At 41.4% G+C, this 18,589-nt stretch overlaps 1 protein-coding gene across 4 annotated transcripts in view; it reads left to right on the forward strand.

The window, feature by feature from the left end:
- ELOVL6 (ELOVL fatty acid elongase 6) overlaps positions 1–4,141 on the forward strand; it is a 138,077-nt gene extending 133,936 nt beyond the window's left edge. For all 4 annotated transcript variants that reach the window (XM_065907400.1, XM_065907402.1, XM_065907403.1 and 1 more), the window contains one exon: positions 1,819–4,141. In XM_065907400.1, the coding sequence (XP_065763472.1) occupies positions 1,819–2,246 (428 nt within the window). In that variant the 3' untranslated portion in view covers positions 2,247–4,141. The remainder of the gene's footprint in view (positions 1–1,818) is intronic.
- The last annotated feature ends 14,448 nt before the right edge of the window (positions 4,142–18,589 follow it).

Here is an 18,589-nt window from a genome sequence, read left to right on the forward strand (position 1 = left end):
TTTCCCATATAGATTATTACAGTATTAAGTAGATTTCCCTGTGCTATACAGTAGGCCCTTGTTGATTATCTAAATGCCTAATTTATCCTCCCCCACCCTTTGGAAACCATAAGTTTTTGAAATCTGTTTTGCAAGTAAGTTCATTTGTATCACTTTTTAGATTCCACATATAAGTGATATTGTGTGATATTTGTCTTCCTCTGACTTATTTCACTTAGTATGATGATCTCTCATCCATTGCTTCAAATGGCATTATTTCACTTTTTTATGACTAATATTCCATTGTATGTATGTAGCACATCGTTTCCATCCCTCTTGTGATGGACATTCGCATTGCTTCTGTGTTTTGGCTGTTGTTCATAGTGCTGCAATGAACATTAGGGTGCATGCATCTTTTCAAGTCATGCTTTTCTCTGGATACATGCCCAGGATTCCTGGATCATAGGATAGTTCTATTTTTCACTTTTTAAGGACCCTCCATACTGTTCTCCATGGTGGCTGTAACAATTTAACATTTCTACCAACAGTGCAGGTTGGTTCCGTTTTCTCCATACCCTCTCCAGGATTTATTGGCTGTAGACTTTTTAAAAAAAATTTTATTGGAGTCTAGTTGATTTAAGATTTAAGTGCTGTGTTAGTTTCAGGTACACAGCAAAGTGAATCTGTTGTATAACTGATCAATTTTTTTTTTTTTTTAATTCTTTCCCCATATAGGCCACTAGGGAGTATTGAGTAGAGCTCCCGGTGCTCTGCAGCAGGTTCTGAGTTATCTATTTTATATATTGTAGTATATATATGTCAATCCTGGTCTCCCAATTTATCCCTCCCCTACTATATCCCCTAGTAACCATACATACCTTAACCTAGTTCTCTACATCTGTGATTCTACTTCTGTTTTGTAAATAAGTTCCATATACACACTGGAATATTACTGTCATTAAAAAATTACAAACTATTGATATTTGCAGCAACATAATGGATCCAGAGATTGTCATACTGAGTGAAATAAGTCAGACACAGAAAGGCAAACGTTATATACTATTACTTATATGTAAATAGCCTAAAAAGGTATTTTTTGTAGACTTTTTGGTAATGGCCAGTCTAACTGGTGTGATGTCTTTGTCTTTGGATATAGAGTATCTTTTTTGTCAACAGTTGCTCAGTAGTTACTTGTGATTTTCATGTTTTTGTGAGAAGAGGTGAGCTCAAGTCCTGCTCCGCTATCTTGTCTCTTATCCAGAAATAGCCTTTTGTTTAAATTTTACTTTTCTAATTTCCATGTGTCAAGGCTTCACATTTTATAGGGAACCCACAAAGATATGTTTTTAAAGAGTACTTTTGTCATGTACCAGAGAAAAGTGGTTTTATTACTCCAGAGCAGCCTAAGAACATTTTACTGGGCACTTGAATTCAAATTTGTTTCTCTTGATTAACGAATATCACTTGACTCTTTTCTAGGTGATATTTCCTAAAATGCACAGCCTCATTGGAAATGGACAATATACTTACTAGTGTCCCTACCAAATCAAAAATATGATTGTGTGCAAAGCACTTTTCTGAAAGTAACATTTATGGAGTGTTTACCATGTGCCTGTTTTGTATCCTATTTAATCCTCAGATCATTCCAAGCTATTGCCTCCATATTCCAGATGAGGAAACGAGAATATAGGATGAATAACCTGCCAGGGTCCCCGAGCTAGTAAATATCAGTCCTCAAGTCTAAGCCAAATCCATCTCATCCGCAGGCACAAGCCCCTTTCCCTTCTTGATACGGGGTGTAGTCGGGGGCTCACGTCCACTTCCGTTTGTGTCTTCCAGGAGATACAATATTCATCATTCTGAGGAAGCAGAAGCTGATCTTCCTGCACTGGTACCACCACATCACTGTGCTCCTCTACTCCTGGTACTCCTACAAAGACATGGTCGCAGGGGGTGGTTGGTTTATGACGATGAACTTTAGCGTGCACTCTGTGATGTACTCTTACTATGCCTTGCGAGCGGCGGGCTTCCGCGTCTCCCGGAAGTTCGCCATGTTCATCACCTTGTCCCAGATCATTCAGATGGTGATAGGCTGTGTCATTAATTACCTGGTCTTCCAGTGGATGCAGCATGACCAGTGTCACTCCCACTTTCAGAACATCTTCTGGTCCTCACTCATGTACCTCAGCTATTTTGTGCTCTTCTGCCACTTCTTCTTTGAGGCCTACATCGGCAGCAAGATGAGGCAAGCGAGGAAGGCTGACTAGTGTCGGGACTGAGGAGGAAGCCGTAGCTCAGGGTCATCAAGAAAAACAACAGACAAAAGAAAATGGCACAAGGAATCACATATGGTGCAGCTAAAACAAAACAAGACATATGAGCAAACACACAACCCAAGGCAGCTTAGGGATAATTAGGTTGACTTAACCCCGTAAGTTAGTGATCCTTTTTGGGTGAGGACTCACTGAATACACCTCCATCTCAAAGGACTGCTGCTGGAAGACCCCATTCCCTCTTTATCTGTCAACTCTAGGACAAATGAGAGCGAAGTGGGCCGGAGGCAGAGAGAGAAGGCAAACAAGCTATTAACAGTACATGGAAAAAATGAGTTTACTAAGTGTTAAATTTCTCTGAGGATCAAAGTTTACTTAAAAACCACGTGAGCACATGCATACAATCCTTTCTAATCTTTTTGACACTAAAGTGGAGCCAACAGAAAAAGTAAAAACAGAAGAGACATGGGGTGTATATCTAGAATAACGCTTTTGCAAAATTGAAAGTACTTTTAAAGAAAGGTTACTGGTTGTAGCCCCCATGAGAAAAGATGTCTTAATCACCTCCTGAGAAAACAGATGATAAACTATGTGTCAACTAAGAGAAAGACTCGTTCCCCTTCATAGCACAGCCTTAGCCTAGTGAGTTCACCATAACAAAATGAGGCACAATATTTTCCCAGGGCTCTCCCCGGGAGGAAGGAGGCAGTGCAGCCCGACTCCTGAAAGGGCAGCTCCAATCTCAGCATTTCTGATAGTTTTTTCCTACCCCTAAATGAGGTAGGACACAGCATCCTTTGTTCAGTTGCCTTGGGCTTTCAAACAGAAGAATAAGTATAGAATAGAAAACAGACAACTCAACCAAATTATTTGAAAAATAGACTTACCTGTAAAAAGTTGCGGCCCTATACCGAAGTTCTTGGGAAAGATCAATGAGCCGAAGATCAATATGAGAGACGATGAGTACGCCCCTCCATAGTTGACTCCACACATAACTTTCCAAATGAAACCCTGCGGTACAGTCCATATTTTCTATATTTTTGTGAATTTCACACAGCAGCCCACAGGGCTCTCCTTGATCTTGGGTGAACACTGTGTTTCTGCATCATCTGCCTTTGCTGAAGCAATGCAGAGGTGTTTAAAGTGCCCTCTGCTGGTCAAGCAGAGATACTTTGACAAACACACTTCATGGCAAGTTGGGCTGAACAGTTGACACACAAAGGGCCCCTTAGAGACTTATTCAAATTTTAAAGGATATAAAGTATCCAACATATTTTTGGCCAAATCAGAAGACATTCTTCCTACTTTGAGTCAGCTTCAGAAATTTTTTGAAAAGGGACTTATGCTCTGGAATTCAGAAAATCAACTTATTAAGAGCCATATTCTTTAAAAAAAAAAAAAAAGCTAGATACTATAATATCTGTAATATTTCAGTCCTTTACAAGCCAAATAAATGTGTAAACATTCCTGTATTTCAAAGAAGCAATTATGTCAAGTTGTTCAATGTGATATAATAGTATTCTAATTGGTTATATAGCTTAATGATTAGACAAACTAGATAAAAATTAGGGGCTACTACACTGCATAGATTAGACATGCATAACCACACACATATACACACAGAGGTGAGGTCCACTGAACTTTAAAGCCCAAATAAATAGAAACATATTTTCTGGCTAGCAGAAAAAGAAGCCGTTTAGCTTTCTTGCTTTGGGTGTGTACAGAAAAGGGATTTTTCAAATTATTTTTATATTATTTTAGCTTTAATTGTGCTGTCATTCATGAAACAGAGCTGCTCTGCTTCTCTGTCAGAGATGACAAGGGCTTTCTCAGCATCTCGTCTATGTGTGGAATTGAAAAGAATAAAGTTTTATTCCATTCTGTGTGAATGGTCTGAACCATGAACAGAATCCGTGCAAACCAAGTCATGACTGATGGGATGGAGGGTGGGCTGTATGCAGGGAAGGGAAGCTGTTATGTCTGTGTTAAATTATTGTGAACAATCTATGACGTATTCACATTGGTTCATAGATGCATTGATGGAGGAATGTATTATTAGGGCAAAAACTGACACAGACTGAAAAGACAAGTCCTGCTATAACAACTAATAGATTATTAGGATGCAAAGTGTTATTTTGAGCTTTGAAAACACATGATACTGTGCAATAAGCTTTTTTTTCTTATAACAGAAAATGAGCAGAATAATAAGGAAAAGGCCAAATAACAGTTGACTTGAATTTAACTGAAGGACAGTTAGAGCTTATTTGGTTGATTTAATTTAATGATTTAATCCTTGATTTATCACTGATCCTTTAATGCAGGTTAGAATAAGGAAATAATCATAGACCTTAAACAGATTCTGATGCTTCCAAAGCACTTTCATCGTGGTACAGGTTCATACTTGTGTCTACTTATGAAGTAATTTAGAAATTTTGTTTACAGGTTGAATGTCTAATAAATAGTTTTAAAATTAGCTAAATATATCTAAAGGCATTTCCGATGTTTATCATGGGAGGGGGGGGGAAATCACACCTTTAAAAAAATTGAAATTCTGCTATTATAGGTTCAATACACTGTTTTTAACATCTCAGCTTAAGTGATTAATTCTATTAAGATATGAGGCTGGACCACTACCCCTTGGCAAATCTGAAGTCTATCAGAGAATTGACTGCCACATAGATAATCCTGTTTTCACGTAACATTCCAGAAAAACTTAGGCAGGCAAGTTTTTATAGCTGCCCCACTATGCTGCAATAGATTTCCTTTCTATTGAAGATTTTCCACTGTACTTCAATTCCAGTATCGTGAAAACATTCCTAGATTGAAAAAATTTTTTAAACCAGATCTTCATTTCAGACATAAATACGTGCAATTTGATACACAAGGTCTGAGCATCAACCCAAGTCTATGAGTTTGCAGTGAAAAACTTTCTATTGAGATGATTATTCCAGTTAGTTTACTCCCATCCTTCTAACCATCTGTCCCCCTTCTCCAGGGGATCTTCCCGACCCAGGGATCAAACCCACATCTCCCACATTTCAGGCAGATTCCTTACCATCTGAGCCACTAGGGAAAACCTTCTAATTATACGCTGCTATAAACACGAGGGGACAGGGACAATATATTCATATACGTTGCTGATGGGGAAAGAAAAAATTATATCCCCATCATTTCTATTAATGTGGCTCTGAGTCTGGAACTTTACTGAGTGGGGTTTTTGCAGAATGGGATGGAAGAACACTTCTAGGAAAGAAACTCACAGAAAAAAAATTTTTTTTAATCAGCTGTGGTATCATTATCATAAGATAAAACCTGTCACATTAAGAACAACAAAGCACTTGGAATAAACTACACTGGAGTAGAATACTCCACAAGTCTGGTCTGGTTCCAGACTGCTGGGTTACCAGGGAGAAATAAGCTCAGGTTGCTATCTATTACGAGAGAACAGCCTTTCTTTAGACACAACTAAGCTCCAGCACACTTTTCCCCCCCAGTTTGGTTAATGAGTGAATCTTCAACATAGTTGTTGGGTTGGTCATGTGCTGACTCGGAGAGGGCTGTCAGGACAGTGGAGATGGTCAAACAGACCACCTCCCTGAGTTCAGTGCTTTGACTTGTGTGCGCATGGTCTGTGCCTGTCCCTTAGACACTTCTTTCTCTGAAAATGTTTCCATCCTGAAAAGTACAATTGTGTGAGAGCTTTATGATGAAAGTCTAGTGGTCCAATCTTTTTGTTTTCAATAATAAATATTTTGCTATCAATTCAGGATGGTAGTAGAGCCTATTTTCATGCTGTGAGTCATTGTCTCCTGTAACTTAATTTGTTATTCTGTCCCTTTTCTATCTGTATACAGGAACCAATTCTTTGTGCCTCAGACCCATCACCAACCAAAAGAGATTCTGATAAGAATGCACCACAGGGTTTGGCCTCTGTTGCACACATATTAAAGTGAGAGCTGCTAAAGCAATGATACTCTATTTTGCGCTGACAATCAGGATGAAGTGTTAGGTCCCAGTCTTGCAGTGAACCAACAGCCTCTGTATGCTGGTACCCAATACTTAAGCAAAACAAGAATCATTATAGTTATAGCATTTTCTTGAATGTCAGTTGTAACATGCCAATTATAAACATCTTTGAGCCATATGGCAAAACCCATAGCTAAAGAGAACAGTTAGGTACCCCTGTGCAGAGCATCAAAGACTATTCACAGGCCTGTTGAATCACCAAGTTACTTGCTTCATCCTCAGATACTCTGAAAATTCAGGGCTCACAGAGAAGGAAAAATAGGCCCCAGGTCTCCCTTCCTCCTTGTTATAGACACGCTTTCTGGGAAACAGACTCACTCAGAAGGACAATGCAGATAGTGGAGTGCAGTTTATTACACCGGCGGGCCCAAGGCAGAGTCACCTCTTAGCCAAGGACCCTGTCTAGCATCTGTGAAAATCTTTTATACCCCATGTGTACGTGTCCAAACCCACTACCCCAATTCCCTTGAGACTTACATAAACAAAAAAAGGATAAATACAACTACAATAGCCCCATCATTCACGTGTTATGTGGTTCAAACAGTCAATAATCAATAAGCCCGCAGTTACATTCCAAACAGTTAATAACCGATAAGCCTGTGCTTACATTCTGATAGATAGTGTTGGAGGCAGGGATGATTAGTGTCTGTTTTCTCTTAGGCGATGAGTAACCTGGATATGATCTTCAAGGTTCCCCTGCCCGGGGGAAGGTCTTATCCTTCCATTGTCGTTCCCACAGGCACTAAGCAGAGAGTTCAGAGTCCACTGGAGAGATGGCCGAGCATGATCTGCACGGACAGGCCTGAGATGGAGTCCAGGCCCTATGAATTCCTTCTTCATCCTGAATTATACTTTTTTAAAAAAAAGTGAAACAAGTTATTCTAGCATTAAAGAGACAGACAGTGGGAACACATCCGTGGCGGAGTTCAGGGAGGCTGGGGAAGTCTTAAGAATGGCAGTTTGATTTCATGTTGGGCAAGTAAAAGTCTTCGCATCACATACACTTCACAGAAATCCAAACACGAAACTACATTGTGGTAAACAGCTCCTGAAGCAGCTGGTTAAAGAAACCGGTTGCATAAATCACAGGCCATTTTTGCAACACTTTTAAGCCAGAATTTCAAGGTCCCGACTCATGCTGGTATTGAACACTGTCATTCTCTCAATGCCTGGTGTCACTGGAGACTTTTTCCCAGAAGACAGAACCCTAGAATGCTCCATAAGTAGCCTCATAGTGCTGCCTAAGCCTGTCAATTCAAACAGGTCTGCTCTCTGGGCATGTTCAGGCAGGAGGTTGCTTACTGCTACCTGGAAAACCACTGGAAGATTCCGCCTCTTAGAGGACCGAGTGCTTCTATTCAACTAAAAGCCCACCCATATAAGCCTCACAGAGCAAATCACAGCAATGTTGGAATTGTTATTTTCAAGTGCTGATTTCACGACATTAAAAGAAATATTTTTTCCTGGTATATTAAAAATAAAATCATAACTTTTGATTTAAAACCAAACTGTTTGTGGTTTCTTTTCTTTCTTCTTCTGGGCAGTGCAAAGGAGGCATGCATAAGGGCTACTTAGAAATCTCAGAAAGGCCTTCCAGTGTGCTCATGGAACACAGGAGAGGCACTGAAACTCCCCAGTTCTCAAGCAGAGCCCAGGAATGATGTGGGTGCCAGATGCTTCTGATCAAAACCCCACGGGTGACCAGCCCTCCCGTAGTGTTTCAAGGGTGAAACAGCACATTCTCCAGACCTAACACGTCCGAACAGGTCGTCTAAGTTGGATCCCTGTTTAACAGGTTGGGGAAAATGTGTTAGGTCAAATGTCACCGAAGTAGAAGATGTGAACAGGATGTGAACAAGAACAAGATGTGAACATAATCTCCTGAAAGAAGTCTAAATGAGTGGAATTCCAAGGCTCAGCCCTGATCTAGGAAGCATGGTGCCATGTCACTGAACAAAAAATTCCAGGACAGAATGTGCTGGAAACAGGAAATGTAGCACCCACCTCCCAGGAGGGGCGGTGCATCACTTATACACACCCGTGACTCGCAAGGGGAGCACAGCCGTCTACTCCCCTCTCCTGCAATTTGGCCTTCAACTCCTAATGTTTTTGTATGATCTATTGTACATGTTTCAGGCTGCACAGTCGTGTTTTTCTCTACAATGTGTATAATAGTAATGTCCCTACAGCCTTTATATTTAAAACCAAGAACCTGTTACTTATGAAGTTTCTCTATAGCTAAATTGCTATGACCACGCCTCTCTTTTCACATCATCTCGGAATAAATTAAGACAAAACTTCCCATTTGTAACTCATTCAATGTATGTTCTTAACTCAGGTCAAAATGGGTGGATGGGGTTGGGGGGAGACCTATACTGCACAGAAAGCCATTTTTATTAATTCATAACAACAAACAATAGTGTGTAAAGGAAAACCAGAAGCAAACCTTAGAGGTGTTTCTCTTTTTCATAGCAGTCTCAGAACCCCAATACAAATGATTGTGCCATCAGGTAGCTTCTGATAGAAACACAGTCTCATATAATAGTATACACACTTCAGAAATGAATATGGCGCACATTAAAACATATGAGCATTTTATATCACTATCTAGCAAAAATGCTGTACTTATGACACTTCAAGACCAAGAATATGCTATAGCAGGCTTCCTAGGGGTGGAAAAATAAGAATAGGATCAGAATACAGTATTTCAGCAACATGACCACTCTTGGTTGTTTCTGCAACATGAATGAAATTAATTGGGGCCATAATGAGGTATCATTCAATGCGTGGTCAACACAAAGTAATTAAAAGGGCTCCCCACTGGTTGGTCTGTTGCTGATGAATCTCCGGGCCTCACAGATCTGGGGCAAGGTTTCATTTATTGCCAAACACTTGTCCTGAGACTAAACAGGGAGGTCTTGCTGAGAAGCACTGGTGACCACAGGGGTTTATATTGTGCGGGTGCACCAAGTGACCCCACTCCCCACAAAACTGTACTCAGACATACAGAGTCACACATATGCTCTCCCCTCAGCCTGTGATCCCCCATGTCACCATAAAGGGCTCCAGGCAAGATGAGAAGCTCTGGATTAGATCAGGTGAAATTCACTAACCCAGTTCACTCTGTAACCTTTGACATTTCCTTCTGTTTTCCATTCTTTATCTATGTAATAGTTGAAGGATGTAACCATTACTATTCCACCTTACTTATATATGGGCTCCTCTGTCCATGGGGTTCTCCAGGCAAGAATACTGGAGTAGGTTGCCATTCCCTTCCCCAGGGATCTTCCCGACCCAGGAATCGAACCCAGGTCTCCTGCATTGCAGGCAGATTCTTTATTTTACTATATGAGCCACCAGGGAAAATATATGCATTATAGAAGATGTATTTATATGGAAAACATACATAGGCTCTCAGAAAACCACACAGCATCCTCAGGGTTAAACCCGAGGGGCGGCCCCTCCTGACACATCCCCTGCCATCTCACTACTGGATTCTGCAGTCTGTGGTATTTTCAGCCCCCCAGGGTGAAAACCCTGTGCTGCAGGCTGGGGTTTCATACACAGCTTCCTTTTCTATGACTACACTAATTCCTTTCATTCTAGAGGGAAAAACTGACCCCCTGGGTGTTGCTCTGCTATGTTTTATTTATGAAAACTCTACTGGGTGTTTCTTCAGGCAGCCAATATCTCTCTACAAAGAGAAGGCAAACAGGTTTGCGATGCTTGCATCTCGCCCGGCTCATAGCTCTATGTGAATCACTATAAAATACCAGTTCATTTTTGCAAAACGAGCACTTTGTCTCCTAATCAGAAGCAGTTCTTATTTCAACTTGGTTTTAGTATAATCAAATCTATACAACATAAACCTACTGAGCTTCCAAACTGACTTAGGCGACCAAGCAACTCATTTGTTTATTTTCACCTAAGCCGAATTTCCCCCGGACTCACTGGCCTGTAGAGGCAAATTATTTGCTGGTTTGTAGCTCCCACTGATGCAGGACCTCTGACTTCCTGCCAAGTCCCTTGCATCTAATTCTAGAAATCGTCAAGCGGAGGCTCAGCCTCTGTCAGGCATTTCTGCTATGTGGTCACTCCCACCCCACCTCCCTGCCATCCCCAGCCAGCCCAGCTGCTAGTGCATCTGTCCACTGGGCCCTGCAGCCTTTCGGCCTGGCCCGGTGGAGCGGTTCTCAGAAGGCCTCTGCTGTCCCTCAGAGAAGCAGGGCGCCCTCTGGTCTGCAGTGGGACAAGATGCCTCTTTCCCTTGGTTAGATGTGCTTTGTGAGAAAAACCACCCCCTTCTCTATCACCTAACAGCCAGACATGCGTCCAGGAACTGAAGAATGGATTTGAGAAATGGCCGCTGCACTGAATCAGAATGTCTATTTCCTCTCCTGCCAGGGGCAAAGCTGACCCTTGGGTTGAGCTCATTGGATCTCCTTTTACATGGAGAAGTATTATCCCCAGAAGGCCCTCTGCCCCACTATAAATGAACTCCCGTGACTACCACCTCTGCTCCCTAGACTTGCCCTGACATCTCTGAGTTTAGCAGAGGACACAGGTGGAGTTCCTTTTCTAGAAGCCTCTCAGGTCTTCTCCAGACTTCCCATTATTTGTCCCCACTACAGATCCAGGCATCTCTGCCTGGACTTAAATTCAGCCCAGGCACCCAACCAAGTTTGCAAAAAATGAAATGCAAACACATTGACCAAGGGAACATTTCATGCAAAGATGGGCATGATAAAGGACAGAAGTGGTAGGGACCTAATAAAAGCGGAAAGACGTAAAGAGGACGTGGCAAGGATACACAGAAGAACTGTATGAAAAAGCTCTTAATAACCTGGAAAATCACGATGGTGTGATCACTCACCTAGAGCCAGACATCCTGGAATGTGAAGTCAAGTGGGCCTTAGGAAGCATTGCTATAAACAAAACTAGTGTGGATGATGGAATTCCAGCTGAGTGATTTCAAATCCTAAAAGATGATGCTGTGAAAGTGCTGCACTCAATATGCCAGCAAATCTGTAAAATTCAGCAGTGGCCACAGGACTGGAAAAGGTCAATTTTCATTCCAATCCCAAAGAAGGGCAATGCCAAAGAATGTTAAATCTACCCCACAATTGCACTCATCTCACGTGCTAGCAAGGTAATGCTCAAAATCCTTCAAGCTGGGCTTCAATTGTACATGAACAGAGAACTTCCAGACGTACAAGCTAGAGGCAGAGGAACCAAAGATCAAATTTCCTATATCCGCTGGGTCATAGAAAAAGCAAGGGAATTCCAGAAAAAGTCTACTTTTGCTTCATTATCTACACTAAAGTCTTTGACTATGTGGATCACAACACACTGTGGAAAATTCTTAAAGAGATGGAAATACCAGACCACCTGACCTACCTCCTGAGAAACCTGTATGCAGGTCAAGAAGCAACAGCTAGAACTAGACGTGGAACAATGAACTGGTTCAAAATTAGGAAAGGAGTATGTCGAGGCTGTATATTGTCATCCTGCTGACTTAACTTAATATGCAGAGTAAATTATGTGAAATGCTAGGCTGGATCAAGTTCAAGCTGGAATCAAGATTGCCGGGAGAAATATCAATAACCTCAGTTATGCAGATGACACCACCCTCATGGCAGAAAACAAGGAGGAATTAAAGAGCCTCTTGATGAAAGTGAAAGAGGAGAGTGAAAAAGCTGGCTTTAAGTTCAACATTCAAAAAGCTAAGACCATGGCATCTTGTCCCATCAATTCATGGCAAATAGATGGGGGGAGAAAATGGAACCAGTGACAGACTTTATTTTCTTGGGTTCCAAAATCACTGTGGATGGTGACTGTAGCCATGAAATTAAAAGATGCTTGCTCCCTGGAAGAAAGCTATGACAAACCTAGACAACATATTTAAAAGCAGAGACATTACTTTGCCAACAAAGGTCCACCTAGTCAAAGCCATGGTTTTTCCAGTAGTCACGTACAGATGTGAGAGTTGGACCATGAAGAAGGCTGAGGACCGAAGGATTGATGCTTTAGAATTGTGAGAGTCCCTTGGACTGCAAGGAGATCAAACCAATCAATCCTAAAGGAAATCAACCCTGAATAATCATAGGAAGGACTGAAGCTGAAACTCCAATACTTTGGCCACCTGATGAAAAGAGGCAACTCACAGGAAAAGAGTCTGATGCTGGGAAAGATTGAAGGCAAGGAGGAGAAGGGGGAGACAGAGGATGAGACAGTTGGATGGCATCACCGATTCAATGAGCATGAGTTTTGAGCAAACTCTGGGAGAAGGACAGGGAAGCCTGGCATGCTGAAGTCCATGGGGTCACAAACAGTTGGACACAACTGACTGACTGAACTGAACTGAGCTACTGAACAATGAAAACATACTTAAACAAGTCCTTTCCTTTCTAGTGAAAATCAACTTTTGAATTAAACAGGCAAACTGCAGAAAGTCATGACAATTTCTTAGACTTTCTCTCCTTAACCCTGACTTATGACCTTCTCATGTGCACATTTCATCTGTCTGGAAAGTAGAGGTCAGGGCACCTGTGTTGAGTTCTCATATCCCTGCCTGTGCATTCCTACCCTGTATGCCTAATCACCACGTAAATATATAATTTGTTATTTGTGGACTGTTGAAAAATCTGACTTCAGTAGATTACAATCTTTACAGCAGTGGTCCCCTACCTCCAGGATCTAATGCCTGATGATCTGAGGTAGAGCTGATGTAATAATAATAGAATTAAAGTGCACAATATATGTAACACTTGAATCATCCTCAAGTGGAAAAATTGTGTTCATGAAACCAGTACCTGGTGCCCAAAAGGTTGGGACTGCTGCTTTATAGCACAAAAAATCAAGTTCTCCCATCCTGCCTGGCAACTCCAGTGCCTTGGAGTTAAATATTTGTTGAACTGATGAAAAAAAAGTGTTAGTTGCAGCTGTAGATGTCAACAGCATTTTAGATCTCTGTCTTTCTCCTCTGTGTGCTGTATGTGTTTGTAAATGTTTGTGTGCTCTAGAAAAGCCCTTGTCCTTTTTCATTGTATACCTACAAAGAGGCAGAACTGTGTTTTGAGCCACTAGATTAGTTGCTTTTTCCAGTGGAAATTTTTAAAATCTCATGCAATATCATGGTTTGATTAGCAAAAGTTCTTGTCTAGGACTTCAAAAAACAGGCTCTGGAATCAAGTTGCCTAACTCTGCCATCTGCCTGGAGGTAGTTATTTGACTACCCTCTGCCTCAGTTTCCTCATCTGTGAAATGGGCATAAGAATGATACCTACCACATGGTTATTGTGAAGAATTAACGAGATAATCCATGTAAGACCTTAGCATAGTACTTGCTACATAGCAACTGCTCAATAAATACTAGCTAACATTCAGTTCAGTTCAGTCGCTCAGTCGTGTCCGACTCTTTGTGACCCATGGACTGTATGAAGCCTGCCAGGCTCCTCTGTCCGTGAGGATTCTCCAGGCAATAATACTGGAGTGGGTTGCCATGTCCTCCTCCAGGGGGTCTTCCCAACCCAGGGACTGAACCCAGGTCTTCCACTCTGCAGGCAGATTCTTTACTGTCTGAGCCACCAGAGAAACCCAAGAATACTGTAGCGGGTAGCCTATCCCTTCTCCAGCGGATCTTCCCAACCCAGGAATCAAACCAGGGTCTCCTGCATTGCAGGTGGATTCTTTACCAGCTGAGCTACCAGGGAAGCCCACAAATACATGAACCTCTGTTTTTTCCTCACTGTGATCCTCCTAAAGTTTGTCTAGATAACTTCATTGTCTTACTATTATAGTGAATTCTACAAACAACAAAAATATCTTCCAGGTTAAAATAGAATGAGATACTAGGTTAAAAAAAAATCAATGAGGGTAAATGTAAAGTTTTTCCTGACATTTCTGTCACGGTTTGTTTTCTGTTTGCTGCTTTTGATATCCATTCCTGATCAGCCAAGATCCTTGAGAGAAAGAAGGGAAAAAAATCTTTCATCTGAGTACCCCGTATTTGTGCCCTGATACTCTTCTAACTTGTCCTAAAAGATCATTTTGCTCCGCGGCTCACTTCTAGCATGAATATCGTAGCAAAAAGAATTCTTGAGGAGATAGAGGTGAGTTCTGGTGATGCATAGCTTTAATATTAGGTGTTCAGCATAACGCAGTGAAAAGTTGCCAGGGCTCTCAATACAACACCAACAGAATGGCCTTCCTGTGTCATGGCTCTGGTGGGTGTGTCTGTCAATAACAAATGTGTGCTTTTAAATGAAGCTTTCTAGTAAAAGAAAGTTGACTCCAGGAATACGGACATCTCCCAAAGGATTATTATATTCAAAAGGCCCTAAAACTCTGGAATTTACATATAATTCTAAGCTAATTAAACATGTACTTATCATTCAAAAGTAGTGAATGAAATATTGATCACTAGAAGCATCATTAGATGTAGACTTATTCCTCTACCTTTAAGCTCACAAATAAAACTTCCATTTTTAAGTGTCTGCAATGAATTCTTATGAAGAAGACTTGTCCCTGTGCCAGGAGGCATATTTGTCTATTTGAACTAGATTAAAGGCATTTTGAGGTTTTAGACCATGAATTTGGCTTTGAATTGTGGGAAGTATTTAAACCTCATTTAATTTATATAGCCATTAAATGTAATAATAATGTATAATGCCACTGAAAAGGGTTCTCTTTGTCTAGAATTTTCGTGCACTTTACATTTCTGTATTAATCTGCAATTATTTTACAGTAACTGCATTTTAATTATAACAGCATGGTTTTTCTTCAAAATTGCACTTCTACTTAGTGGATTTATCCAATGTACAACTCTGAAACTAGAATAAAGTCAGCATCCCTAACAAATAGGATGTTAGAACCTGTTTACATTTCCTTTTTTCTTTTTGTTACATAAAAATTGTTTATCAAGAAAAATCCTTACTATATCTGAAAAGCTATTTTGGTTCTTATCAAAATATCCCACATTTACATATATATGTTTATTTTTTAAAAGAATTTTTCATTTTTTCTGTATTTTGGGCTGCTCCTTAGGGCTTAATTCATAAAGATTTTATTGAGCCCAACCATTCACAGTGGGGAAACAGTGGAAACAGTGAGACACTTTGTTTTCTTGGGCTCCAAAATTACTGCAGATGGTGACTGCAGCCATGAAATTAAAAGACACTTGCTCCTTGGAAGAAAAGCTATGACCAACCTAGACAGCACATTAAAAAGCAGAGACATTACTTTATCAACAAAGGTCCGTCTAGTCAAGGCTATGGTTTTTCCAGTGGTCATGTATGGATGTGAGATTTGGACTGTGAAGAAAGCTGAGCACCGAAAAATTGATGCTTTTGAACTGTGGTGTTGGAGGAGACTCTTGAGAGCCCCTTGGACTGCAGGGAGATCCAACCAGTCCATCCTAAAGGAAATCAGTTCGAATATTCATTGGAAGGACTGATGCTGAATTTGAAACTCCAATACTTTGGCCACCTGGTGTGAAGAACTGACTCATTTGAAAAGACCCTGATGCTGGGAAAGATTGAAGATGGGAGGAGAAGGGGACAACAGAGGAAATGGTTGGATGGCATCACCGACTCAATGGACATGGGTTTGAGTAAACTTCAGGAGTTGGTGATGGACAGGGAGGCTTCGTGTGCTGCAGTCCATGGGGTTGCAAAGAGTCAGACACGACTGAGTGACTGGACTGGACTGAACCATTCATGATACCTTTTACTATAAGAACTTTTAAACACATATAAAAATAGAATAATAGGCTCCCATATTCTCAACACCTAGATTTTTAACATTTATTAACATCTGCCATATCTGCCATATTTGTTTTAAGGCAAATTACAGGCATTATGATATTTCATTCTTAAATATTTCAAGAATCACTGCTTTAAGAAAAGGTATTTTTTTACATAGCCACAGTATAGATATTGTGATACTTAGAAAAATTACTAATAATTTCTGATAACCATCTAATATGCAAGCTATTTTTTCAAAATCCCTGGCTATCTCCAAAATGCCTTTGTTCAGAGAGCTTCTCCTTGCTTTTTCTCATGCTGAGTGATTTATAAAGAAACAGGGTCAATGGTCCTATGAAATATCCAACATTCTAGATTTTTCTGTTTGCTACTGTGGCATCATTTAGCTTATTTCTCTATCCCTCGAGAAGTCAATTTTTTTAACTTTTTATTTTGTACTGGGGTATGTGCTAAGTTGCTTCAGTTGTGCCCAACTCTTTTGCAACCCCATGGACTGTAGCCCTTCAAGCTCCTCTGTCAGCAGGATTCTCCAGGCAAGACTAGTGGAGTGGGTTGCCATTTTGTACTCCAGGGGATCTAACCTGACCCAGGGATTGAACCTGAGTCTCTTGTTTTTCCTGCATTGGCAGGTGGGCTGTTTACTACGAGCGCCTCCTGAGAAGCCCAGGGCTGTGGCTGTATTGGGGTAGAGCCAATTAGCAATGTTGTGATGGTTTCAGGTGGACAGTGAAGGGACTCAGCCGTACATATACATGCATCCATTCTCCCCCTCCCATCTAGGTTGCCACGTAACATTGAGCAGAGTTCCATGTGCTGTACAGTCGATTCTTGTTGGTTACACATTTTAAATATAGCAGTGTGTACATGTCCATCCCAAATTCCCTAACAATCCCTTCTCCCCATCTTTCCCCCCATAAACCTTAAGTTCATTCTCTAAGTCTGTGAGTCTCTTTCTGTTTAGTAAGTTAATTTGTATTATTTCTTGTTTGAGTCCACATATAAGGGAAGTCATACAATATTTCTCCTTCTCTGTCTTAGAGAAGTAAAATCTTAAAGTTTGATTCAATTCAAGCTATTTTTGGCAAGAATATGTCATTGGTTTCCCAGGTGGTACAGTGGTAAGGAATCCACCTGCCAAAGTAGGACACAGAAGAGATGTGGTTTTGATCCCTGGGTCCGGAAGATCCCCTGGAGTAGGGAATGGTACCCTACTCCAATTTTCTTGCCTGGAAAGTCCATGAACAGAGAAACCTGGTGGGTCATGGTCCCAGGGTTGCAAAAAGTCAGACACGGCCAAGCATGCACACACATGTGTGATACTGCTTCTCAAAGGAGGCATGCAATGCCTGCATATCCTACTCTTAGAGAGGCTGAGATTAATGTCCTCTTTCCCCCTTATACTATAGGCTAGTATTTTGACATCTTTCTAATATACAATTCCCTAAATTAAAAGACACTTATTCCTTGGAGAAAAACCTATCACAAAACTAAACAGCACATTAAAAAACAGACATCACTTTGCTGACAAAGGTTTGTATAGTCAAAGCTATGGTTTTTCCAGTGGTCAGATATGGATATGAGAGCTGGACCATAAAGAAGGCTGAGCACTGAAGAAATGATACTTTCAAACTGTGGTGATGGAGATCTCAGACTCTTGAGAGTCTCTTGGACAGCAAGATCAAACCAGTCAGCCCTAGAGGAAGTCAACCCTGAATATTCACTGGAAGGACTGATGCTGAAGCTGTAATCATTTGGCCACCTGATGCAAAGGGCCAACTTATTGGAAAAGACTGATGCTGGGAAAGATTGAGGGCAGGAGGAGAAGGGGGAGACAGGATGAGACAGTTGGATGACATCACGGACTCAGTGGACATGAATTTGAGTAAATTCCGGGAGTTGGTGATGGACAGGGAGGCCTGGCATGCTGCAGTTCCTGGGGTCACAAAGAGTCAGACATGACTGAGTGACTGAACTGACCTGAACAGTCTATGGAGTCACAAAGAGTTGTTCATTTGCTAAGTGGTGTCCAACAATAAACCTTTCAATCAACTTAATCCTTTGGGCATCCATTTTGATAATAGTTGCCTGAATCATCTACTCCACTGGGGGATTAAAAAGAGCTGCTGCTGCTAAGTCACTTCAGTCGTGTCTGACTCTGTGCGACCCCATAGACAGCACGCCACCAGGCTCCCCCATCCCTGGGATTCTCCAGGCAAGAACACTGGAGTGGGATGCTGAGCTACCTGCCGCCAAGCAAGCTGCTCTGGCAATGCCGCCAGATATGCTGGTACTGGCGCCCCCAGTGGACACCCAGGACATGTGGCTGAACATCCTGCCCTATAACCACGCCAAACTGTGGCCCATCGTCAACACTTGTCTGTACCCCCGTCCCCACCCCACTCAGGACAACGAAAACCCCAGGCACTGCATCCTGGGCTGCTTCTGTGAGTACAGAAACAAAGGATGCAAATTCATCCAGAACCCCATGGGCAAAGAAGGCTTCCGTAGCCATATGAGGCCAAATGGTGGCAATGACTAGGAGGAAGA

Source organism: Muntiacus reevesi, chromosome 16, assembly GCF_963930625.1.
Source record: "Muntiacus reevesi chromosome 16, mMunRee1.1, whole genome shotgun sequence".
NCBI lineage: Eukaryota > Metazoa > Chordata > Mammalia > Artiodactyla > Cervidae > Muntiacus > Muntiacus reevesi.